Below are 27,160 nucleotides of genomic sequence, written 5' to 3'. Positions count from 1 at the left end.
TGAATATCAGGGTTGAGAGGGTCTTCTCAATGGACTCCGAGAAGGATTATGGGGGGCTATGCCACATTCTGGTCAAACAGCTCAGTGGCAAAGCTGAGCGCTATTAGAAGGTGATTAGGTAACCGGTGGCTGTTTACAAAGGTTGAGCCCAGGGTCTGAGCTGGATAACAAGCACTGGGATGGAATCTGCAGAGCCTGATCCGGCCAACTTGAAGGCTTCAGCTTGTATCCGCTAGCAACTGTCACTATGACCCCATCAGCCAGCCAACGAGCAACTCCTTAAGATGCGGTAATCCAGAGAAACAGTAGTCCGGCAAGAGTGCCAAGGGGTTATGCCTGGCAGAGGGTGTATGGGAGGAGGAGCAGGCCATGGTGACCCTGAACAGGAGTGATAGAAGCATGTGTTTCTTTGAGTGGGAGGGCATCATCAAAACCCAAACTTCTGAAGAGTGTGTTAATGAGTTCTATTTGCCTGTCCACCTATACGGAAAGAGTCTGGGCAAGAACAATTTCACAGGACAGATGAGGAGGAGTAGGTCAGTCCTTCTGAGAAAGAGAAAGACAGCGGGATCGGGAGTGAGACGAGAGAAAGGGGAAGAGCGCGCTATCTGGCTTGGCACCTAATCAAAGGGATTAGGTTTGAAGAAGCCAAGCCTACAGGTTATCCTTCAGGAAGCATACCAAGTAGTTATCAAAAACACCTTGGTTCAAAGCAGCTCAATTTTCCTATATTTCCCGTTTGGCCCGAGCCTCCAGGGTTTGTTTCTAGCTAATAAAAGGTGTCAGAGATGTTTGTACTTGCATGCTCTAGGAGACAAAGAGAGAGAGAGAGAGAGAGAAGTGTGTGTGTCTAAATGTAGTCCAGGTTTGTCCTCATTCTCACAGCACAATCAATCACTCTGAAGACAGTCGAAGAGAAACGTGAGATGCCTGCATCTCTGACTAGGAGATTTAACACAAAACAAGCAGTGCAGGTAGTCAGTCAAAGCTAGAACCTGTGATTAACCTGTCACTGATAGTGTACATGTACATTTAGGATGCAAATTACTTTGTGATAAAAGTAGGCCATTAGTAATAAAAAAACTTGTTAACACAGGATTTTTGGAATTTGTCATTGATAAAGACAAAACAAGCATGATGACAATATTAAAAAAACAATAATCAATCATAATGAGAAAATAAACACTCTTTAAGATTAAAAAAACAATAATCAATCATAATGAGAAAATAAACACTCTTTAAGAAATGTACTAACAATGTTTTTTAAGGTAGAAACATATAATTAATATCATTGTTTTAAATAATCCAGTCAGTCATTAAATAGCCATACGACCTAAAAGAGTTTAAACAAATGCTAGATAAATAGATTCTAGATCTGTTTCAAATAAATGGAGTTCTTTTGAACTGTTTTATTGCTAAAAATCTGGAAAAAGACACAGTTTTCACATAAATATTAAGCATCTCTGTTGTTGTTGTTTTTTTAATTATGATTATAAAAAAAAAAAAAAAAAAAAAAAAAAAAATGACACCGAAGACTGCAGTAATGGCTGCTGACAATTCAGCTTTGCCATCACAGGAATAAATTACATTTTAAAATGTAAAAATAAACTAAAATGTAATATTATTTTGCCTTATTTTGTATGCATCATTGGTGAATATAAGAAACTTCTTTCAAAAACCAAAGTTTTTATAAACAAGTGTATTCAAAACATCTCTTTACAAAAAAAGAGAAATGTTATGCAAACTTGAGCTAAATTATATGCCATTAGGAATATGTATGTTGTTTTAATTTTGCACTGACTTAAATAAATAAATAGGATAAATAGGATATGACAAATTATTTACTAAATTGAAAACATATTTACATCAAAAAAGACAAAAACTGCAGCTAAAACTGTAAAAATGAACAGAGATGGCTGCCGTGATGTCAAGCTTGGCATATTGTTTGGCACCAACGCACACACGTCTTAACCACTTAAAAAACTCATCCTCTGGTTCTCCGATAGCTTCTTCAACAGTTTACACTACCCAAATCTGAAGGATCCCGATTTACAGGCGTACATTACTGGGGCCCAGACCAGCCAAAGCCGAGGTATGGCTTCAATAGAGCCATCCATCTGTCTGCTGTTAGAGCCATTACATCCAGATGGGCCTTTAATTGTATTTCTGTCCAAATTGCAAAATAGCTACTTGGAAAAGAAGCTAAAATAACATACAAACAACAGCAACTATGATAACAAGAAGAGATGGAGTGGAATGGAAAAAAGATCAAAACAAAGACGTACAAATTTCAACGCCGCCCTTTGAAAGCGGATCCCTTAACATTACAGCAACGTATTGATTTACTCGGCAATTTGGTGTCTCTCTCTCTCCCCACGCCAGCACACCGACCTGAACCGCACAGGAGGTCCCGCAAATAGCAGTCGTCTGATTTTTCCAAAACATAGAAGATTAATACCTTTATTCTTTACAGAGGGACTAAGAGTGGAAAACAAGGAAGAAAGAACGAAGAAAGTAATAATAAAAGGGAGGTCAAATTGGTATTTGGAGAAAGTGAGTTAGTGAGCAAAATTAGATATCCAGACCCAGAGGTAACTTTGATAAAAGATAATAAGAAAACGTCTGACTTTTGTGTACAGAATTGAAAACGTGCTCTCAGAAAAGGAAGCCGCTGCTCCTCTCAGCAAACACAATCTCATCCAACAAAGAAGATGTTGTACTTGAACAGAAAGTAATTTATTCAGTAGCTCATTCGAGCCATTAGAACATGGAGGACGGATTGCTGCTGTGGCAGTGAAATCAAGAACAACAAATCAATAGCATATTTAAAGTTCAAAAACAAAGAAGCGACAGCAGTCAAGATAGTCTTCCCACAAGAAAACCAGACTAACCTTTTAAAGTTGCACCAATCATTTGTTTTGCTATTCTGCAGTTAAAAAAAGAATTCTTCCAATCTAACAGCACGGCTCCAATACACCTTTCTAGTAAAGGTCATTAAGAGCCAAACGTTTCATGCCAAAGAATAAAAATTACAGATGCACAGGATGGGCCAACGACACTGGGCTAAATTTAGCGTGTCTTACATGCTCGGGAAAGAAAGAACAAAATATTGTGAAACCTGGTCCAATTCCCAGCTCCCATTGGGAAAGGTTACTCATCTCTCTCCTACCTCGCTACACTCTATTAAACACTTATTAAAGGTGCAATAAATGGTGATACGAAGCGGTTACGATTGCCCCAGGCCAGCATGCGTCTGAAAGTGCTGTTTATGAGATGAGTGTTTATTACAGACCGCAGCTTATCATCGTGAGGAAGCTCACAACTGAGTCGCTAACAAAGTAGCTATTAATATCAATTTAGCCTGATGTTAAATGTGTAGACCACATTAAAACATGCTAAACCTAAACAGATGCTAATTTTAACAGGAATAAAAACAGCTAGGAGTATGAATTAAAAGCAGGCTCTATATCATTTTGTGACAGTGCTTCACACCGGGGCTTTGATGGCAAGATTTAGTCTCTAATGAATACGAGCTTCAGAGTATATTCACTGATACATAAAACATATCCTCACTTACTCCATCCTCCCTGACCGTAGGCTTCTCATCCGATTTACCCACAGCAAGATAATATGAACAAAAACATCTAAAACTCATTCAGATATTTTAGCAGGATTGTGCGCAGCATATTTAAACTGATTTGTGGTGCATTTGCATCTGCAAGCGTTTTGAAAAGGCTTGTCCATAATAAATGTGAGTCTTTTAAGCCATGTTTACCATTACACAATCTCCATCCTCTGACAATCAAACACCGCTTACGCCTCATTCCACAGGACATTAGGATCTGAATTATTCACTCCGCCATCACTGGCAATGAATCACATTCGCAGAGATAAAAACGCAATACATGAATACACGCTCAAACATGCACATGTTATGCAGTAATTATATAAAAAAAATGTAAAACAGTACACCTGACAGATTTTTATATTTTTTTAACCTCTGATGACCCCCCCCCCCCCCCATCTCTTTTTTGGGACCCTACTAAAATCATCAGGTACATTTCTTTATTCATAGGCAAACCAGTTCAGCTTTCCCTAAATAAAAGAACCAATAGCAACAATAATAAGAATGTTATATGGAATGAAAATAGCTGATTAAATAATTCATTTCATTTTTAAAAAGCAAATATATAAAAACAGAAACAAATCAGACTAGATTCCCAGGTGGCTAAAAGACAAGAACCTCTCTGTAAAGCATGCATAATTCACTGCTGAAGACATTTGTTTTAAATGCTGCTGAAATATAAATGCAGCATATGCTTATTTGTCTGCTAGCTCTCCCACACTTTTATTTAGGCCGTTTGGGCATAAACAGTCAAAAAGACAAAGAAAGATCTCAAAATATGAGACAAGTTTTGAGAGCTCTTGGTGATGTTTGGAGCATAATAAAAAAAAAAAAAAAAAGCAGTCAATCTGTAATTTCCACACTTAATTCAACTGATTGATTCAAACCCGAGGTTGATTTCCATACTTTTCCTATTATATTTTTGGACTACAGTGTGTTTGCATCATCAAGGTTAGTTGAAGAAGTTTACTACTGTAACTATGTTACAAAAGAAGCCAGATTAATCAAGGTTTTTGTGTGTGTGTGTGTGCATTGGATTAACCACTAACACACACACACACATACACATATACTAATCAGAGACATGCAAAGATTACACATCATCAATAGTGGTTTATTTTAGTAATATAGAGTGGATCACATTCACGCCAACAGTGAATCGTACCGCAGTCCTAGTGTGAAAGCACCCAAGAGACACCAACAGAGAATTGTTACAGCTGACATCATTTTTATGGTTGGCCAGTTGATTTTTGATCTGCATACTGATTGCAAAATGTTTAAATGAAATAGGACAGCCATATGGTCTTTATTCTAAAACAGGTGACGTACAGTATATAACCTCAGAAGAGTGATGAAAAAGAGAGAGAGAGGAGAGTGGGACAGCTATGAGAGGCACATTGTTTATGTCCATAATGTTTATGTCATTGTCTTTAGTGTGTCTCTTTAAATTGATCGACTTCTATAAAGTGAAATCCCAGCAGTGTCTCCTAACAGAGACAACCTGCAGTGCGTCCAACCTGCTCTTCCTCTCCTTAAGTGTCTCCCAGATGACTGGCCGACCACCAACATACTGCAGAAACCCAACCTCACACCTCCTAATGATGCACTCAAACATCTACACGTACACAACAATCACAGCTAAAGACCATCCCTGTCCATCCAGTGTGTTGTGCAAGCAGTGGAGTTAGTGTAATAGTGTGTGACCTCCCAGTCTGCATGGTGCATGGGAAATTGACAGAGTGCTAAGTGTGGCACTCACTAGCTGGCCTGCTCTAATTAAGGAGGAACAGCATGCCACAGTCTGATGCTCCAAATGGCACCATATGTTTTCCCAGACTAACTGGCTGAATAAATGGCATTTAGCACACGGGATCTACAGCGCTGAGTCTAATACACAGACTCTAAGTGTCTTATAAAAGCACCGAGACCCCCCTCAAGTCAGCCTCAGCTGCCTGCAATTTAAATCAGCCCTGATTACAAAGCAATAGAAACACTCCTTTGTGGACCGAATAACCATTTACAAACTTGCAGTATTTTAGGAAAGAAAAGAGAAAAAAAAGAGTAAAAGATATGTAAAGAAGATTGAGGGACTAATAAGCACAGCAAAAGAGTAAGAACTTGGATGCTAAGTGCTTCAGAAAAAAAATTAAAAAAGGTTTGGTTAATCTGAAACATCTCCCCTAAACATCATCTCAGACTCTTACAAATGTGTGTAGATAAATGAATGAAAATTACGTAGTTCAAACGTTATGTAGCTAACCCTCTGCAAAACAATTAAAACAATAATATAGAATATCAAAATATTAAAATGATAAAACATAAATGTACATCCATATACCAACACATACTACATTTTATATTATAATCAAGAGATCAAAATGCTGAAATAATACAAATGCAAGCATTATAATTAGGTATATAATAACATGAATATATAATTAACATTATTGAATATACTATAATATAAAAATCTACAAAGAAATATGTATTATTATAATTTTTATCATTGTTGTTGTTGTTGTTATTGAGCAACAAGAATGTATTTTAGGGTTTCAGATCCAGCCTTGTTATTGACGAAAATATAAAATAAAAAAGTGCCCACTAACTAACCCAGTGACTGATTGTGGGTCGAGGGCACAGTCCCCACAATTGCTGATACAACAGAAATGGAAACAATGGCCACACCAAACTACAGAGTTGCTGGGAAGGGCATAGCTTCATTTCTGTTCAAAAGATTCAGTGAAATGGCTACAGCTGGAGCTAGCAATTAAAAGGCTGGAAACAAGCTGAAGTGCAGATATTTACTGACTGCTACAAAGCACATACACACACAAAAATAAAGACCCTCTGGCCAAATCTATCCTCACTAAACCTTGACATTTTAATCAAGCTCCAGGAGCGCATAATGAGGAACCGCTTAGACTTCATTATTAGATACTGCATGTTACTAATTAGAGCTACCACAGTCTTTTACTGCACAGCCTGCACACTACACTCATCAGAGACAGACATGAGCAGAGAAATGTACACCAAAACAATTAAATTGGTGAAAGGTACATGCACTCAACTATTATATTAAGTCAAAACAGCAGCACTGGTATTTGTTTTCATAATACTGTGAGGACACAACTACAAGTAAGTCATTTGTAGGCTGCCATCCTGAAGAATGAAGATTGTTGCTCTTTGACACTTCCACTGCCCAGTGGTCCACTGTACTTCAGTGTAAGGAAACAACCACTGTTTTTGCCTTTCTTTCTGGTGATGCTACTAGTGAAAAAATGTTTAGATTTTAAAAAGTAAACGCAGCATGTAGGTTTGTACAGAAGCAACATTTAATAGAAAAGTAACATTAAAGGGGGGGTGAAATGCTATTTCATGCATACTGAGTTTTTTACACTGTTAAAGAGTTGGGTTCCCATGCTAAACAAAAATTAAGTTGTACGTTTGAAGGAGTATTTCTGTTCCAAAAATACTCCTTCCGGTTTGTCACAAGTTTCGGAAAGTTTTTTTCGAGTATGGCTCTGTGTGACATGAGATGGAGCGGAATTTCCTTATATGGGTCCTAAGGGCACGCTTTTTACTTCTGGCAATTGTATTCTAGCTTCAAGTTGTTAATATTTGAAGACCAGAAATTTTTCATTTGTGAAGACCGGAACCACTTTTGTTTATTAAAGATCTTATTTTCTACAATAATCCTAAAGCCAATCCTTTCCAAAATTTCATATTGGATGCTATGGTTAGCGGTTAGCACAAAAACTAAAATATTAACAGAAGAAACAGCTTTTATCACCTGTCGCTGTCTCACAGAGTAATTGGTTATGACACAATAAGCAAAATATGAGCTTTGGAATAATTAGTGTCACATCTCAATCAAACGACAAACATATCAAACAACTGTTTTCCGACATCTTCAGCTACTTCCTTATCAGAAATGACAAGCGCAAGACATACTGAAAATGTATAGGGGAGACTTACATACAGTACACATAAGGTAATAGGAATCTCCCAATTAACACTGAGAAGAACAGTTACCAGAGCCTGCTTAATCTGCTAGTATCCTTAGCAAAAGCAAATGAAATTCATCATTTTGATTTCAGTGTAAACGTCAAAATAGGCAAAGCTAAACACATCCTCATAAAGCATGTGTTTCTAATGCACTGAGCCTGATGTGATTATTTATCGGGTATCTTTTAGTGGACCCGCTAGTGCAGTTTAGAGCCTCATAAATGTCAGATAAGCCACCGACTGAGGCCTGAGAGAGAGATGTGTGTGTTTTGATGGCCTCTCGAAGCTCGTGGGGTCGTTTAAACAGCAGCGAGCAGCAGGAATTCAGCTCCTCTGTGTCAAACGGCATTCTCAATAGTTGCACCTCGGGCAGAATACATCGCATTGTGATTTCATGAGACGAGGAAAAAAGGCAGCCCTTCAACAGAAAGGAGAGTGGAGGAAACAAAAATGACTCACAGCGGATATCTCAAAGCAATGAGAAAGAGAGAAGAAAGTTGAAAGCGAATCCTCCTCTTCCCACAGGCAGTTAAGTGGGTACCTTGAGGCTGAAGGCCCCCAGCAGTGGGTTGATAATGTGACCTCTGGGCCAGCAGACCAAAGGCTGTGTAAACTAGCACTGGAGAGCCTCAGGATGGAGCAAAGCTGAAGAAACCAGGTATAGGATAGAAGCAGATGCAGAAAATTACAGAAATCAGCATGCACTTCTTACATGAGAGAAATTATTCTACAAGAAATTAAGAGTTCAAGTAGATGCACACAAGAAGTGTCTGTTTTATTACAAATGACTCATTTTAAGGTTAAATGATTCTAGAAATTGTAGAATACAATTTATATTTTAGAATATTTAAAAACCCATTGTGGAAATGGGGGATGGGGGGGGGGGGGGTATATATGTCTGTATTAAACAAATAAAGTAAATGTAAGCATGTAGGCATAAATTATGTGCAAAAAAGGCATTAATTAAAATCACATTACATTGTAACATCGCAATCTAAAAAACAAGTAATCCTTTTAAAGCAGAAGTTGTTTACTAAACTAAAAATGATAAAAAGCAAATACTGAGTAAAAAGGCTATTTTGATGACCCCATTAACTCCACAGTTATACTCCCATTACACTTTACAGTTATCATACAAATACACTTACTTGTAGGTTTAAAATTGTACATAACATATCTATTGTCCAACTATAGATATTTCAGCAAATGTTTATTTTCTGTGGAGATTAGCGGAGAATCTGACAGCAAAAATGGAAATATCTCCATAGCTTTTTTTCACATTTACAGAAGGAGAATATAGCTGTGAAATGTAAGTTATGCATTAAGTAAAACAGCACTTCTCAAACGCATTAAACATTGATTCTCTGTCAGCCTCACACGCAGCCTTTCTGTTATCGGCATCTGACGGGGCAAGCGCGAGCCACTTTGAACTAAAACAATGCTCTAATTGGTTGAACTCTTCATCTTTTTCTGTTGCTTGTTTTGAATACCGCACGTGGACCGAGGCGTCACTAGATTTTTGCATAGTTTAGATTGACAAATCATGTATATTGAGGTCAAAATGCGTGGCTGCTACTCAAAGTTCGTACAGCTCGGCAGGTCTGCATTTTATCAATTAATGCATTCCCTGGGATTCGAACCCACGACCTTAGCATTGCTAGCATGTAATTTACGACCTTAGCATTACGTTCATGTAATTTGGTCAAATTATGGTTAAAACTGGTTAATATATGTAATAATGGTTAATATATGTAAAAATTCTGTATTTAAGATACAACTAAATCACATTTTCATATTATTTGCGAGAAATGTAAAATCATCTAGTGTTTTTTTAGTCCCAAAAATTTTAATGTCTGTAAAATGAAAAAAGTCAGAAAAATAAATTAATAATTAAATACACACATAAATAAATAAATAAACTTTTCAGTTTGCTTTTTACAAGTACAGTGGCTAAAAGTGAATGTAACTGAAGAAACACCAGTAAACATGTATTTTGCATTACAAACCAAACGTTTACCTAAAGGTTTGTGGTGATCGAGCTGAAAATATCTATACCTTCAAGCACCTTCCATCATATATACCCAAAATCTTTAGTCAAATACACTCAAGCTAAAGCACCATTATAAGCTTGCTCTGATTTTAATCGCCTGTTGTCAGCCTCATTGCTATATCCAGGCCATTCGATGAATCTCACTTAATTTGAAATCTCTTTGTAAAGCACTTGGCCGTGGATTACCTCTGTGTTTTTATTTCAAAGTCCTGTATAAGCTGCGCTCTCTCCCGGGCCGGATCCTTTCATCCTCAGAAAAGTTCACACACAATTCACTTCGAGTAAAACACGGACAAACACCTCAGGGAAAGCAATGAGTGCTGGGCTAGTACACTAATTACAAAAAATATCTGCACTAATCCCCCCGATAAAACACTCATTACCAACCAAAGACACTTATCAACAGCGGATTGATGACCCATTTCCTAAAGTGGCTTTACAGGAGGCAGAGAGAAGGCAGTGTATCACTCTATCCTACATCTGGACCAGAGCTTTTCATTTGTCTAAGAGCGATGGATGTAGAGAGGTAATTAACAGCTGCTGGACTGGGCTAATAGAATTCTCTGGAAACTGTAAGTTGGTGCTGAGGCACAGGGAGATGGCAGGACATGCCTGTATTAATTACAATGCTTCAGGAAAGACTGAACCTGTGAAAATCCTTTGGAGGACATCAGAAAGGTGAACCATCAGAAATATTTACCTGTCAAATACAAATGCACACACACACACACACACACACACACACACACACACACAACATTAGCAACACTGAGTTAATAGTGAACGTAATTTTATTTTCCCTTAAAATGATTTATACATGAAATTAAAAACACATTTGATTTATGAATTTTCAGCTGCCCGCTGAGGTCACCAACTGAATATTTTCCACTTTATTTCAGTGACTCTGACCCAATATTGACACTTTCAGTTGAGGAATAAATTATGGGCAACAAAAATATATAGGGAATAGGGCATGTCTAGAATAGGGCATGTCTACAATGACAAAAATTAAATAAAAATTAAATTGCATTCACACTGATCACATTTCTTGTTTGGATGGGTAAATATCCTCTCTCTCTCTTTCTCTCTTTCTCTCTCTCTCTCTCTCTCTCTCTCTCTCTCTCTCTCTCTCTCTCTATATATATATATATATATATATATATATATATATATATATATTTAGAAATTATATTGTTAAATAAATATTTTTCTCAAATCACACTTTCACATTCTTTGTATAATTTAAAAAATCTATAAAATTACCATTGTGAACACAAAAGAGTCATCTTTGGGCAAAAATGATTTTTATTGGCATTTTCCCATTATTTTAAGAATAGTTAATACTTTGTTTAACTGTATTATAATAAAATATGTTGGGTCAATTTGTATTAAAACTACTTTCAATTAATTAAAGCATGTTTCTTTTTGTATATAAAGGTAACATTCTTGTAAACTTTGTACCACTCTTTTTTTAGGCTAATTTCTGAATGCTTTATATGTGAATATTTTATTGTTTTACCCTTGTCTCAGAACCAGCCTGTCATTTTAAAATGTAAAAACAAGATTATAAACTAGATTAGTGTACAACTTTAAATTATTATTATTATACAGGTTTTCCTTTTATTTTATATAGTGTCACAAATTTTTTTAAGGGTCCTATTTTTTCTCTCTCTCTCTTTTTCTTGATTTTTGGTGATAAATCATGACCTGGACCTGGATTCATCCAGAAAGAATAAAAATGACATTGTACACATTTAAAAAAAAAAAAAAAAAAAAAAAAGTGAAGTGACATTCAGCCAAGTATGGTGACCCATACTCAGAATTTGTGCTCTGCATTTAACCCATCCGAAATATACACACACAGAGCAGTGAACACACACACACACTGTGAGCACACACCCGGAGCAGTGGGCAGCCATTTATGCTGCAGCGAGCGGGGAGCAGTTGGGGGTTCGATGCCTTGCTCAAGGGCACCTAAGTCGTGGTATTGAAGGTGGAGAGAGAACTGTACATGCACTCCCCCCACCCACAATTCCGTCCGGCCCGAGACTAGAACCCACAACCCTTCGATTGGGAGTCCAACCCTCTAACCATTAGGCCACGACTTCCCGTTGATCACATCGAAACCAATTGCTTTGATAGATAGTGCATACCAACATTTGGTCATTGGGAGCGAGACAGCAGCCGATGGCAGTAGGTCTGCTCCACCTGCCTGCTGAATCCCCGTCTAAGTTTAGTAATGAACAAAGACAGCTTGGGGACAGTCTGTGTTGAGTGTGTGAGTGTGTGTTTAGGGGTCTGACAGGTCTGCTCCGATGTTCCTCTCTCTCTCTGACAGGGCTGACCCGCAGTAATTTCTCCACTGACATCAGCAGCTGTAGCCGTAACACATAGACGGATGAAATTTTCATAACTATCTCCTCACAGTCACATCTTCACCTTCAGGATCATTTGTAACCCGCCACGTGCCTGCCAGACACAATATGCTTGCCATGAAGCAGACTGCTCCAGTGGTGTTGGAAATAATTAACAGTGCAAGGACAGAAGGAGTGAGTGTGTCAGAGTCTGTGGAGAGGGAGATTAAGGAGAGCTAACACTATCATTAACGTACATGTCATTTCAGCACAGTCAAGGATATAAAGAACTAATTACACACACACACACACACACACAGATAATACATTGGCGTTCAAGTAAGCTAATAGCTCTGTAAGCCCATGAACTACCCACAGTGCCATGACTCAGATTACAGTGTCATAAGTGAGAGATTCATATTCTCTAACCTGAGACCAATGCAGGCACATCTGTAGAACAGTCACTTGACACTTTTCACAGATTCAATCCCCAACTTCTGCCTTGGCTTCATTTTAAAGGGATACTTTACTCACAAATGAAAAGTATGTTGTCATTTACTCATCCACTACACTATATTGCAAGTCTAAAACAGTGTAAAAAAAAATAGTGTAGCTATGTGAGGAAATGATTCTCCAATCTCAATTACATCATACATATAGTGTACAAAAAAAAACTACCATTCAACAATGAAAAAAAAAAATGTTTAATGTTTTTGAATGTGAAAAACTTTTTTTTTAATGTTTTTGAAAAAAAAAAAAAAAGTATCTTATTTACATCAAGGCAGCATTTATTTGATCCAAATCACAGTAAAACAGAATATTAAAAAATATTATTACAATTTGAAATTGTTATATATATTTTCAAATGTAATCTGTTCTTGTAAAAGCAAATTTTAACCTTAGCAGTCTTCAGTTCTACATGATCCTTCTTATATCTTTCTAATTAGCTGTATCGGTGCTCAAGAAACAGTTCTTCTTATTCTTATTAGCAGTTTCCATTGTCTTGCAGCTCAGTATTTTTATTTATTTATGTATTTGTATTATTCTTTGTGTGTGTGTGTTTGTGTGTGTGTGTGTGTGTGTGTGTGTGGAAAATAAACTACATAAAGTAAATTAAATGACATGAGGTTGAGTATATGACAATTTTTTTGGGGGGGTGAACTCTCTCACGTTTGGGCCAAACCAATAAAGGTGTTGATATGCTATGTTTTAAGAGTAAAGACCACAGTTTCAAGCAGCAAACTCAAGTGTATCAAACAGCTGAGCTAAGGAAATGTTTAGCAGTTGTTGCCTTAAAGAGTGATTGTGTCAGTGTGTTAAAGTGTTTTAGTAGCCATTAAGCTCCAGCACAGCTCCACATTCTAGCTCAGCTACATCCTCACCCCTCTCGCTCACTTCAATTTGGACTGTTCTTGTAATGTTGCACCACTCTGGTTAGCCTCATGTGTTTCCCAGTCTCTCTTTCCATATAAAAGCAATGCTTAATAGCAGAGTTAGCAACTGTTTGCTGTGCCCCTGAATTTCTGCAGTGCTCATATTTGCATCAAGCATGGCAAACCGTTTACTATCACTGCAAAAAGCACAATTATGCGATGCTGTTTTTATTAAGCCAAGCGAGCAATTAAAATAAAAAGCAATTTCTCTTTTTTAATGGCATTCTCCCCTCTCATTTGGACGCAACCGAGAGCATTAGTTTAACAAGAGGAGGCAACTTGCTGAATCATGTCCTCTTATAAACTGTTGTTTAGAGTTTGGTCACATAATAAAACCTTCCATGTGCCAAGAAACAAGCCTCATCTGTCCAGCTATTAGGATGCCACATGTCTTCACCAGTATTCATGTGTACTTTTGGGTGTAATTCTTTGTACTCGTTTGCCACAAACACACAAGCAGGATTTACTTCGCATCTCCACAAACAAATATAATAAGAATGACATTCCAGTGTGTACTGGTGCCCCCCCCCCCCCCCCAAATCCATGCGTTTCGCCAAGTGGGTCACTGCATGCACTCTCCAATCCTGACAAGCACAGTCATACGAGAGAGGGCACACAAAGGGTACTGCAGCCATGGTGGGTTTGACATGCATAGCTTTATGATTGCTAAACAGCAGTTTAGGCGTATCGGAGTCATTTACGATCAATCTCTCAGACACTCGTTCTACTGGTAATCACAAATCGCACACACATCGCACACACATCGCAAGGGAGGGACCACACATGTTTGTTTTGATAAAGACAGACAAATCAGATGATAGCTTTAAGCCCAACCGTCACTTTCTCACTAATTACAGTGCTGCTGATGATGAAAGAAACACTCAGATGCACACAAATAAATCTGGTACCTCTCTGAGTGCTTTGCAGTGAGCAAACACATCAGCAGGAGAATATACATGTGTGTGTGTGTGTGTGTGTGTGTGTGTGTGTTTGTGGAGAGAAATTCCAGGTGTTTGCCTGTGAGCACTGGAGCCTTCAGTGAAACACAAGAGAAGCTCTAGCCAGCGATACTAAAACACCCATCATAGGCCGTAAGAAAAAAACACACTGCACCATCACTTGGCTCCATGTGTGTGTGAGCATGTTCGCATATGAGTGTGTACCTGTGTGTTGTTACGGCTTTATCATTAACCCATACTACTTACTGGCAGACAATCTCACACAAATGTGATTCGGTTAATTAAACCGATAAATTAGCGAGAGCAAACGGCATCAAACCCTCAAGCGTAGGTGTGTGCATGTGTGTGTATGATATTTCCATCCTTACGAACTGTGAGGACTCCCTAGCAACTGAGCTGTCATGTGCAGGGTGAGCCTGTCCGTTCTCATTGAAAATAGATGTTAACGGTCTTTTCCCCTCTACTCGGGGACAACAGCTCTATTGTCTGTCCTCTGTCAGACTCTGGTGGGAGGGACAGTGTCACTGCTGGGACAAAAGATATGCCACAGGATTGACAGCTATGGAGACACCCTGTTCCTCATGAGACGACAACTGGTGGAGTGAATTTGTGTGCCAGTGAAAGTGAGACTGAGGAATAAAGACAGAGGGAAAACCAAATGTGAATATGTTAATATGCAATATGTTGTACATTCTGTTATTGGGAATGGTACTTTTAAGTCTAGCTTTTGTGTTACTCCTACAAAATGTAGAGTGTGGATTTAAATGAATTAACATGTTAGTTTCTGTTAGTTGTTTTTGCGCTGCATTTTTAGTAAGTGTTGTGTCATGCCATTGATGATTTGATCCGGCATGAGTTGATATCTTTCCTAAATGCCTAATCGAAAACACTGTTTTGTCATTTTATAGATTTCATAAACAGTAAGCACTACAACATAATCATTTTTAGCTTCCTAAAATAAATTTCATTATAATTTCCTTTAATGCAGCTGCAGCTTTGTTTTTGTTTCTAGTAATTGAAATAAAGCTAAAATTAAATGAAAATACAAATATTACATGAAAAACCAATTTTTCCTTGGAAACAACCAGAACAAGTATAAAAATGACTAAAATTTAAAAAATTAAAAAATAAAATAAAATAAATAAAGCTTAGTAAAAGCTCAGCAAAAATAAATAGAATTATTATTATTTTTTTATAACTAATTATGACAAAAGCACATAAATGACTAAATTGTAAAACACAAATTAAGCTGAAAATGTCTCGATGACACACTGGAGCCACAGATCATGGCCTCTCCCAAACACTTTAAGAAGTCTGTAAGACAAAGCAGTGCCGCGCAGACCGATCGTTGTATGGCCAGAGACTGTGTTACCATTGGGAGATGAAAGGGTCTGTATTACTTACTACTGGAGGAAGCATAACCATCAACTTGTATCACATGGGCCTTAATATCCAATCACATTACAGCCTTGACTTCACTGAATTTCAGTCAGAGTTGTGCGTCACTCAATTGCCTTTTACGTATACCATAGGATTGAATGAGAAATGCCGTAAGCTGAATCGCACCTGTCGCAAAAAGTCAATGACTTCTCTAATAAAACAGCATTTTTTTGGGTGCAAACTCTTAAAATAGTTCAATCCAAAACTATTGTTTAGTGTAAAACATGTTGGAGATTAACCATAGGCTATCGATTTATTAAATGATAAGCTGTTTCCTCTAAAAAAACGTTTATTCTGCTTAGTGAAGGCACTCATCCATTGACATAAATAAAAAAGACCTCTGGTCTCCTTTCCCACGGACTGGCAAACCGGTGTTAGCTTTAGCCGCTACACTTTTTTTGGCTACAGGAGGCAGGCTTGCCCTCTAGTGGCTTTGATATGGCATCAAAGTAACATAAGAGCTACAGTAGAGAGACCAGATGGCTCCTCATGCTTTCGAATCGCTCGCTTGATATTTTGATGTTCAGGTCGAACACAACTAACTACTAGAGTGCATTAACATCAGAGGTCTGCCCACTCAATTGTGAGTTACTGTCATTACTGATAATTACTACAGCCAACAGTTTACTAGCTAGCTATGCCTTCGTTACGTGAATCCATATTACCAAACATGAATGGCTGTGTAAATCCAATTAAGCTGCTAGAGGAAGCATCCATTCAGGTTGTGGTGGTATTTGACAGTTGAGAGAGACAGCTCCTTTCTCGCGAGTGGGTGTGGTTTCAGCACAGACAGCGGACACGCCCACAACATTTGAGAGAGATTATACTGCTTTTTTTCTGATTTTGATAACTTATTTTATTTACTTGGCTGCTTTTTATCATTCAAATTTGGCCGAGTGGTTTAACACACATTGTTCTGTGATGTGACAAACTGAGAACACATACTGTATTTAATATTGCTTTATACAGGCCTTAACATTATAAAGGTAATGTAATCTACAGTAATGTATAAAAGCATAAAATAATGTGATTTCACATTCATTTACATATTTTTTTATGACTAAGAATAAATACACTTTTGCCTCAGCCAAATGGAATGGAAGAGAAATAGGATTGTGCATCACTTAAAGTAATTTTGATATTATAGTGTTAGCAATCATGTTTGTCTATATGTGTAATGTTGGGTGTTTGATATTCTAGTCTGTGGAGACACTGCTTGCCCTCTGAACTACATGACCTTTCAGTGTGTGTGTGTGTGTGTGTGTGTGTGTGTGTGAGTATGTGATGACAGCTTGTGGCATTTCTGTTCAGAAGGTTTCCACCCAGGTGAAGTACGTTAGGTCACAACACACTTACTAAAATACAGACATTCAGAGCCTGAGGTCAGAGGTCATGCACTGAGGGTGAGTGATGAGGGCAGCTGCAGCCTCCAGGATGCAACACTCAATCGCTCAAATGCAAACAACCATTTGCCACAATGTATGCATTGTGGTTATGAATGATTAACTCAATCCAAAAATTGTTTTAACACTTAATAATAAAGATAACACTAGTTAATGTATGCGTTATACTTTTTCAGTCATATTAAGCAGCACATCTATTATCAACATTGAAAATAATAAGAAATGTTTCTTGAGCTCCAAACTATCATAAATTACATTTCAAAAGAGAGTTCTTGTAAATTGTAATAATATTTGTATATATTATGATATCTAATGCTTTAATCAATGTTGATGAATTGAACCTTGTAAATGTTGCCAATATGTTTAGAGACATTTTCAAAATATCACAACGAAATACCGTAGAGAGCCTATTAACTGAAGTCTTATGCAGTTCATAAATCTTTTCAAATTGAAATAAAATGTTTCATGACTTAAGCCTTTAATAGAGCCATTCATCCAAGTGCATGATCTCCTGCTCTTTTTGTCTATTGAAAACTAGTTTTGCATGACCTACATGCTTTAGTAAATTATGCCCTAAATCTGCCCTGTCCACTTAAACCTGATAGACAGTTTGAATATCAAGGGGAAGGTGAGCTCATTTTTCCATTATCTGATATAAAGTATGAACGGTGGCTGCTCTCTCCTGTGGTTTTACACTACACATGCACACAGATGCACATTTCCTCTCACACTTCTCATATTGCTCCATTTTTCACTCACTTTTCGGAATTTAGTGATTATGCAAAAAATACAATGAAAAAAAGATTAAGCAAAAAAACAGAAATGGCAATTAAAAGGAAAAGAGGGGAAATATAACAGAGGGTGAGACTGAAAGGTTGGAGACAGATGGGCATTTTCAGAGATCATTTATCAAACTCAGGCCCGTTCACTCCCCTCCCATCTCCAGAACCCCCATGTAATTCAGTAATCATTTTCATTATCATATAATGACCTTACAAAGCCTACAGCAGTTAGCACGGTCACTACAAACCACACAGCTGTTCCTGGCACTGCCCCCTTCATCACCTCCCAAACACCCAATCTGCCCACCGCAGGAATGGACTGTGACCCCTGCAGAGGTCAACGGAGGGACGTAGATGTGACAGGAGTTGTACTATCTACCTGAGCAGGGTCGGTTCTATCTGAGCGTGTGTTCACATGTGTACTTTTTAACGTAAACTCTCATTGCAGCGCGTCTGTGCAGGCGTAAAGAGTGTGAGATCAATGGGTTTTGACCCACAACACTGCAGCTTGCATATGGATGAAACAAAAACCTCAAGGTCAAGCCCTTGCGTCTGCCAATGCAAATGAATCTCTAAGAGGTCTTCCTTCTGTAAGTGTTTGATTTCGACCTATGGCACAGACACAGCAACATTTTAAAGTGCAAATCACTACAGAATATTCCAAAAGCACAGATGGATATGCATATATGGTTCGCTTTACACACATTGCACTTACCCCTTCATTATAAAAGAGCTCAACCAGGAGGCTTCAGCAAACTTCCAAGACCTCAGAACCACTTCAAACAATGTATTAAATGTATTATTTTTGGCTTCGCTGTTTATTTACCCGATTTAAATTCCACATGTTGTGTGTTATGGGGAAAAAAGAGATTCCAGTAAAAGTCCAGTAAAATAATCCATTGGATATCATGTGTGAATTCTGGTGACTGCAGTATCTGTCTTGTCATTTTCACATTGGAAGAGAAGAAATAAAAAGTAAATGAGAAAAATGTTCCAAACATATTTTTAACCAGTCGATCAAAACAGGTTAACATAAAGAGCCAAAATCAGCATCAGTGCATTAAGTAAGTTAATAAGCCATTCAGCATCTCTGTCCCTCAGGGTAACTTCAGATAGCTGAAAGCAGTCTGCAACACTCCAACTACTGTTTAAGAAAGCAAATGTCTGTAAGACAATAAAAGCCTTAATCAATCAGCCGGCTGTGCTTATGTTTATGAGCCTGTAGCGCCAACCATCCATCACCCGGTTTTACCACTCAAAACACAGACACAGAAACAAAAGAAAGGCATAATGTGAGGAGCAGGCCTGCTGCATACTAAATTAATAAAACAATCATAGCCTTTCACTGCTAAATAAGCGCCATGATTTAGCACGCTGCTCCAAGAAGTTTCTTTTCAAGAAGAGTGGTCAGAAATGGATGTTTGTGTTTGTGTTATAACAGTCTGTCAAGATAATAGTATTAATACATCACTGCATTCAGGTGAGCAGAGCGTGGTGTATGACGTTCACATTATCAGCTGGTGTCGACGGAGATATTATCAGCTAAGAGTTCATTTTTGTCTTAACAGCGTGTCTTAACCTTAGCTTGAGCTATCTGCCTCCCCTCCCTAAATGCGATTTGTTGACAGCTACTTTACAGACCTGTGCCTGATGTTTGGAAGAGTGACGATATCTCGCTCCAGAAGGGGGGCAGGAAGTGATAGTGGAAAGGGATGAGTTCAAACACATTGCAGTGTGTGCACACAGGGGAGTGAAGGTAGCTTTATCTAATCACACTGCTCCGTCCGATGAAATAAACTTCCGTGGCCGTGACCGAGTGTGCAAATGTGTAGTACAGGCTAGTGTGTGTAAGTAACCGCTCCGTTTCTTCAGCAGTGAGATGAAACTAAGACTATAAGGTACAAATTGTTGGTGAAAAAATATTTTTATTTATAAATATAATAGAAACAAATAGTATTCAAAAGCTTGGGAAGATTTGTATTTATTTATTTACATTTTTTCTTCTTATGCTCACCATGGCTGCAGTTATTTGATAAAAAAAGAAGCTATTATTAAATGTTACTGGCCCCAAACTTTTGAACGTTACCATATATAAAAAAGATACAATATTTGTATTGGTAACTCTGTAACACAATGGAAAATGGTCCAAAACATTTTTTTATTCTAAAAAAAAGGTTAAATTGTTTCTTGTATTATATAAATATTTAATTGATTATTTATTTAATATATTTATACACTTGGAACCCCTCCCAAGTAAACTTGAGTGAGCCTTATGGGGTAAGACCATAAAAACATGGGTTCAATTCGTGACCCTGGTAAGTTTTTGTTTTTATGCTGATATAGGCACACATTGCTGTGTTTTTATACGTTGCTTCAGGCAGGTATTGTTCATAATTCAAATACCCAGGGAGGGTTGCTTAAAGTTAATGATAAAACTAATCGATAGCATTAACAAATCCAAAACTGATATAAAAATGCATTTGTTAATGCAACCGTGCAATTTAAACTTCCTTATATGCAGGTTTGAGCTGTTCGAAGCATAGTTTTGCAGGATTTGTACCAGAGCTCTCCACCACTCGAGTGAAACTCCATACTGTGTGTAATGGTGGTGGGCCCCCTCAAAAAAAAAAAAAAGAAAAAAAAAAAAAAAAAAAAAAAAAAAAAAATATATATATATATATATATATATATATATATATACATATATATATATATATATATATATATATATATATATATAGACAAACTGTTTTTTTTTTTTTTTTTTTTTTTTTGTAATTCAACTTCTTCGGGCGCCAGAAAGGTATGGTTACATTCAATAAACTCAAAATATTCAAATAGTCTTTTGTCTTTTTCAAAACTTTTAAAATCAAAAATCAACTTTTTTATCAAAAACTTTTATTTAACAACAAAGGGTTTTTACTAGAGGTGGGCATATATTAATATTTTTAATCTAGATTAATCTCACTGTGATCTTGAAATTAATCTAGATTAATCTAGATTAAAATGGCTCATTCAAATTCTGCCGACGGCATTCAGAATATGTGTGTTACCCAAATAAAATTGACAAACAGTAAGTCTTTGAGAAGGGGTTTGTCAAGCTAGATTGTGCATTAGAAATGTACATCTCCTGTTTCCAAAATGCATCACAAACTGCTTGAAAAAGCTGTAAACTAATTCTACATTGCACAAGCGGGGACCCGGTGAAGGTTGTACCAGTGGGCCCTGTTTGAAATTGTCTAATTTGTATGTTAGTTTATTTTTATTTATTTGTGCTATTTACACAATGTTTACGGTTTTTTTCAAGTTTGTAGGTGTCAAGGTACAGAAACTAAATAATTAAATGTAAAAAAGCACCGGATAGTCTTCAATGTAAAAATGAAATATACATTGAAACCTACATTTATTCAGACACCTTCAACATTTCTCACATTATTACAGTTTTGCTATATCAAAAATATATCTGGTGTCTGAATAATTTTTGGTTTGACTGTTAAAACTACAAAGTAGTCAAGAGCAGTGAGTGATTTTCATTTTCATTTTCTTGGATTAACATTACAGCAGCCAGTCGCTAAATTAGGCGCGGTCACTTTAAGAGACGATGAACGCATCCAATATAATACACATGCCATTTTTTTCCTCGACTGTTTACTTTCACTTAAGAAATAACTAACAGTTTTTTCCAGCATAATTTCCATTGTGGATATTTTGACTTATTTCGTATGTATTTGTCGGCACTAGAGCAAAATAAGCAAATTCGATGTTCAAGTGTTTTGATCAAAACACTTGAAAACGCTTATTTTTAGCGTCTTGAGATGCCTTTCTCTGTGTGAGCCCTGAACACCAGAACACAGCGAGTACTGAATCGGACTCTTTCACAACTTGTTGTTTGTTCAAACTGCGATTTGTATTTGTTCGTTCCGGTGCAGGAGGGACTTTGAGGAGAACTTCGCAGAAGAGAGCTCGGTTTAGTGTCGCTGTCCGTTAGGCTGGCCTCAGCCAGTCGGTTATATAAAATATCAAGGTGAAAGTCATCATAGCTTGCTTAGTATAGACCCAGCTCCCAACCAAACTTTGAGAATAGATTAACGGCGATATTTTTTTTTATCGCCCGATAAGAGTCTCGCGTTAACGCAGCACGTTAACGGCGATAACGGCCCACCACTAGTTTTTACTCAACACAATGCCAAAAACTACCGAACAAACCTACTGACTATGAAAACCCATACATGTGAAGCTGCATATGTGAGGCTAATGTTCAAATGTAACAGTTTTGAAATCTCACAGCAAGCTAAATTTGTTTTGAATATATAACATAATATTCCTAATGTAATTGCAAAAAAATAGGCTTTATTAATCAAAAGTGTGGAGCTGAAAATCATACTTTGTGTGCAAAAGAATAAAAGTTGTTGGAGTTTCACTGCCTCTATTGTTTATTTCAACTGAAAACTGCAGCGATTCGTAGAAAACATACTGTCATTTATAATCTGTGTTATTTATGCATATAGTAAATGCATTTTTATCATAGTAAATACACTATCAGCCACTATCAACAGTGTGTTTTTGTGTGTACGTTTCAAAAATGTCTACAAAACTATGTTGGAAAATGTGATTCAGTTAACAACAGCACCTAATTAACTATAACAAATCATGATGTAGAGGAAACATACCAAATTACCATACCATACCACACAGGGCTAAAAGTGTGTGTGCCTGTGTCCTTGACGCCATCTGACAAATGAATCATGGTCTGGTTCGTAGTTTTCATCATCTGATTTAAGAATGAAGTTTAGCAAAACATCAGCACTGTTTACAGGTACCAGCAGTCCTGGGCGTCACTCTGAGGTCAAAGTGAGGGGACGACCCCCTTAAAGGGGCCACTTTACAGAAGACAGGGAGGAGTCCTTATTTTTTTTTTTTGTTAAAGCTAAGATGCAAGAATTTCAAGGGGGAAATTTTGTCATAGTCATACATACTGACTAATGGTCAGAGCTGAATGAAGACAGATAACCACACACACATGCACGCACACAGTAGTCTGATGGGAAATAATAAAGCAAGAGAAAGGAGTAGTGTGTGCTAATGTGTTGGTATGCATATATATATGTGTGTGTATGGCTGGTTCGCTGTGTTATCGGAACAAATGGGCTATGTTTCTCAGTCGCCCTTATCTCAGAGGAAGGAAGTCAATGGGCTATCAGCACATGTGTATGTGTGTGTTTGTGTGAACTCTCCTGGCCTGAAGGATTGTCCTTTGCAAACTTAAAAAGGAAAAATCCTTTCTTCTATACACTTCACTGAAGTTTAGCACACTGGCACATACCTGTCCCTCCATGTCTGTCTGTGCTGCTGTCTGTCCGTCAGGGCATTCAGTAAAACATCTGCCATCTCTCTTCTGATCTCTTGTGCCGTGTTCTCATCCTCCACCACATCCAGCAGCAGCTGAGTCTGGGAACAAACCACACAGTCAGTTTATAACTTCAAACTACAAATAACACAAAACAGTGATGGTCAGTCCGTCAGCTATGCACAACAATGTAATATAATACACTATACAAACAGTTTTGAAGGAAATTAATACTTTAATTCAGAAAGCAACAGTAATGGTACAGAAGTTTTCAATTTCATATAAAGGCTGTTATTTTGAACTTTCTATTCAACAAGGAACCCTGAATAACAAGGTTTCCACAAAAGTGGGGAATGTTTCTTGAGCACCGCATCAGCATATTAGAATGATTTCTGAAGGATCACGAGACTGCTGAAAATTCAGCATTCCCATCAGGCATACATCAAATTTTAAAATGCATCAAAATAGAAAAGTTAAAATGTTATGTATGCCTCTGATGGGAATGCTGAATTTTCAGCAGTCATTACTCCAGAGAAAATGCAGCATTGATGAACATGAAAAATCTTACCGACCCTAACATTTTGAATGGTTGTGTACTTTATATAGAGAAATCACAACTACTGTAATAATAATAATAATTATAACTAGATAAAAAAGTTTGTTAAGACAAACTTTAAGTTGACTTGAGAAAGCCTAGCGTGAAAGTTTTAAGCAGTTGTTGCCTGACTAGAGAGTTTGAAAAAGTTTGAAAACTTAAAACAGTTTTAAGTTCGATGGCAAGTTACAAGCATGTCACTAGCATGTTTCTAGCATGATTCGTGTGTTACTAGCATTTTGTAGTGTTGAGAATAGATAAACAAATCAATATACATTCATTCCCTTCATGTTAGAGGTCAATTCTATTCTTTACCTAACACTGATGATTAAGCCAGAATCAGAAACAGCAGAACAAAATTGTATTTTCTTTGCAATGATGTTTCAATCTGCACTACTTTTTAAATACAATAATAATATCTATATTAGCATTTAAAAATATACAACTTGCATCAGAGCTGCATTTATTTGATAAAAAAATACTGTAAAAACAGTAATATGTGAAATATTATTACAATTTAAATTGACTATATGTTATTATTATTATTTTTTAAGCCATTACTAGTCGTCATGAGTTGTCAGAAATCATTATAATATGCTCAAGAAACATTTGGTGTGCTGCTTAATATTTTTGTGGAAATGCAGTATTTTTTTTAATACATGGAAAGTGTAAAAGAACAACATTTATTGGATCTTTTTAAAATTGTAAATGTTTGTACTGTCACTCTCGATTAATTAAAAAAAAAAAAAAAACGTTTAATATAACAATACAAAAGTTACACTATATATTTTAAACCATCTGTTTTCATTTCTTTTAAAAAGATGCAGGATGCCAAACTTTTCCTCTCTCGCTGTCTTCCTCTACAGCAGCAGGAGATTGACAGGCGAGGAAACATACACAAAAAGTGCTCTGAGCTTTGGTTCACCTCTTCTTTAAATCTTTTCAGCCCTCGTTCATCCGTGAGACAGCACTTCTGTCTCTCACTGAAGCATTACCTGTCAGCGGTCGTTACCTGTTAGAGTCATCCTCAGAAAGCGTCGGGTGAAAGAGTCTGCCAAGACTAACTCTGACTACAGGGTCACGAGGTCAGTTAAGTCACATCAGACTAAACATAGATGACACAACAACAGTGACTCATGATCGTGTGCGTGTGTGTGTGTATGAGAGAGAGAGAGAGAGAGAGAGAGAGAATGTATTTTCTGTTTACAAGGTGGGTTGATGAGAGACATTTTCACAACCAACTTACATTTACCACCCTATATATGTGCACCTTATCTGTGTGTGTGTTTGTATAGCCCTGAATGACGGTAGCTGTCGTCAGCTGGATGATGCTCTGCAGTGCTCCTGGGTTCAGGACCACAGTGAAGAGGGTGAGACAGAGGGCAAGTGACTAACAGAGGCGGCAGTGTGTATTTGTACAAGGAAACACACTTTGGGTCACCCCACACTAACAGAGGGGAAGAATAAACACACATGCACACTCACCAGGACTATGTGACAGGTACATCAGCCAATCAATGAACAGGAGAAACTAAGATAATGTATGATTCAAGGATTTAAAATGCATAACAGCCAATGGGCATTTTCCAGAAAACCTACGTTTGACAAACATACACACTAAATGTACACAGTTTGACTGTATTGGATCATCTTGTAAAACATACAAAAACATAGGCAGCATGACACTGGTTTGTGTATGGGTATTTATTTTACATTTTTTTCTGTTTGATGGACAGATTAGTTGGACGTTATACAAAAATGTTAAATGCAATTTCAGCATGTCTGTATCATTCAGTAATTAAAATGTCAAGAGCATTTACCTCAAAATGTACATTTTTATCATGCACTCACCTTAAAGCTGCAGTAGGTAATTTTTGTAAAAATATATTTTTTACATATTTGTTAAACCTGTCATTATGTCCTGACAGTAGAATATGAGACAGATAATCTGTGAAAAAAATCAAGCTCCTCTGGCTCCTCCCAGTGGTCCTATTGCCATTTGCAGAAAATACATCGCTCCTGTTAAGAAACAACCAATCAGAGCTGCGGTCCGTAACTTTGTTTGTGTTCAAAATATAGAAAAATGTATATAATAAGTGAGTACAGCATGAATCCATTTTCCAAACCGTGTTTTTGGCTTGTCCTGAATCACTAGGGTACACCTATAATAAGTTTTATATTCGGACTATTTTAGATTGCATCGGGGATACCGCGGCGGAGTAACCCAGTACCTTTGTGATTCTTCATAGACATAAACAGAGAGAAGTAGCTCCGGCTACAATGTTCTTCCGCAAGACGCAAGCAGTTCTGTTTATTAACCGCTAGAGCGTCAAAAGTTACCGACTGCAGCTTTAATGTTATTCAAAATCATAATTTAATTTTTTCTGTGTAACAAAAGACTTTGTGTGTGTGTGTGTGTGTGTGTGTGTGTGTGTGTGTGTGTGTGTGCATACAATGGAAGTCATTGGTCATAAAACAGTTTGGTGAACATCATTTTTCAGTATATCTTCTTTGATGTTCCACAGAATAAATTAAGTCATACAGATCTGGAACAATATGAGGGTGAGTGAAAGATGACATCATTTTCATTTTTAGGGGAACTATCACATTAAGAAATGTGTAACATTCTTATCATTAGAGAAAACATTCAAATTAAATACAATCTGCAAACAAATTATGCTATAACTTTACTTGCAACTAATTTTACCAAAATAAAAGTTGGTTAATTACTTCCAAACTACTTTTTTATGTAGTACTGTATGTGAAGAGCAGAATGTCAAATGAGTCTGCATAGAAAGTATTCATTAAATAGTAAGGTTCCACTGATTCTGAAATACATATCTGATCATCTGCAGGAGACACATATTCAGTGTTAAGGAAAAGTGACACCACTGACATAGTAGGTCACATGACAATAGCAACATGATGGCACATACAAAACATCTGGATTATATTCATACGACACAAATTAACTTTTGTTTCAATATAAAATACTTTTCGACAGTCAAAAAGCAAATCCTTCATCAAAAGCAGTACATACTGTAACTGTTAATTCAGGAGCAGCCAATGTCATTTTTAGTGAATGTATAGAGTCAGAGTAACCAAAGGTGGACAGTAACTCAAAACACTGACATGTTCCACTAATGTCTAAAAACCTTAACATTTGC

General features: G+C 37.1%; 1 protein-coding gene across 1 annotated transcript in view; it reads right to left on the bottom strand.

Moving 5' to 3' along the window:
- LOC128016859 (alpha-ketoglutarate-dependent dioxygenase FTO) overlaps positions 1-27,160 on the bottom strand; it is a 121,853-nt gene that overhangs the window by 42,057 nt on the left and 52,636 nt on the right. The window contains exon 8 of the mRNA XM_052601715.1: positions 23,375-23,499. Within this exon, the coding sequence (XP_052457675.1) occupies positions 23,375-23,499 (125 nt within the window). The remainder of the gene's footprint in view (positions 1-23,374; positions 23,500-27,160) is intronic.

The sequence above is a fragment of the Carassius gibelio genome, chromosome A7, assembly GCF_023724105.1.
Source record: "Carassius gibelio isolate Cgi1373 ecotype wild population from Czech Republic chromosome A7, carGib1.2-hapl.c, whole genome shotgun sequence".
In the NCBI taxonomy this organism is placed as follows: Eukaryota; Metazoa; Chordata; class Actinopteri; order Cypriniformes; family Cyprinidae; genus Carassius; species Carassius gibelio.
The sequence above is the reverse complement of the archived record's forward strand: the minus strand, read 5'-3'. Positions and strand labels throughout refer to the sequence as shown.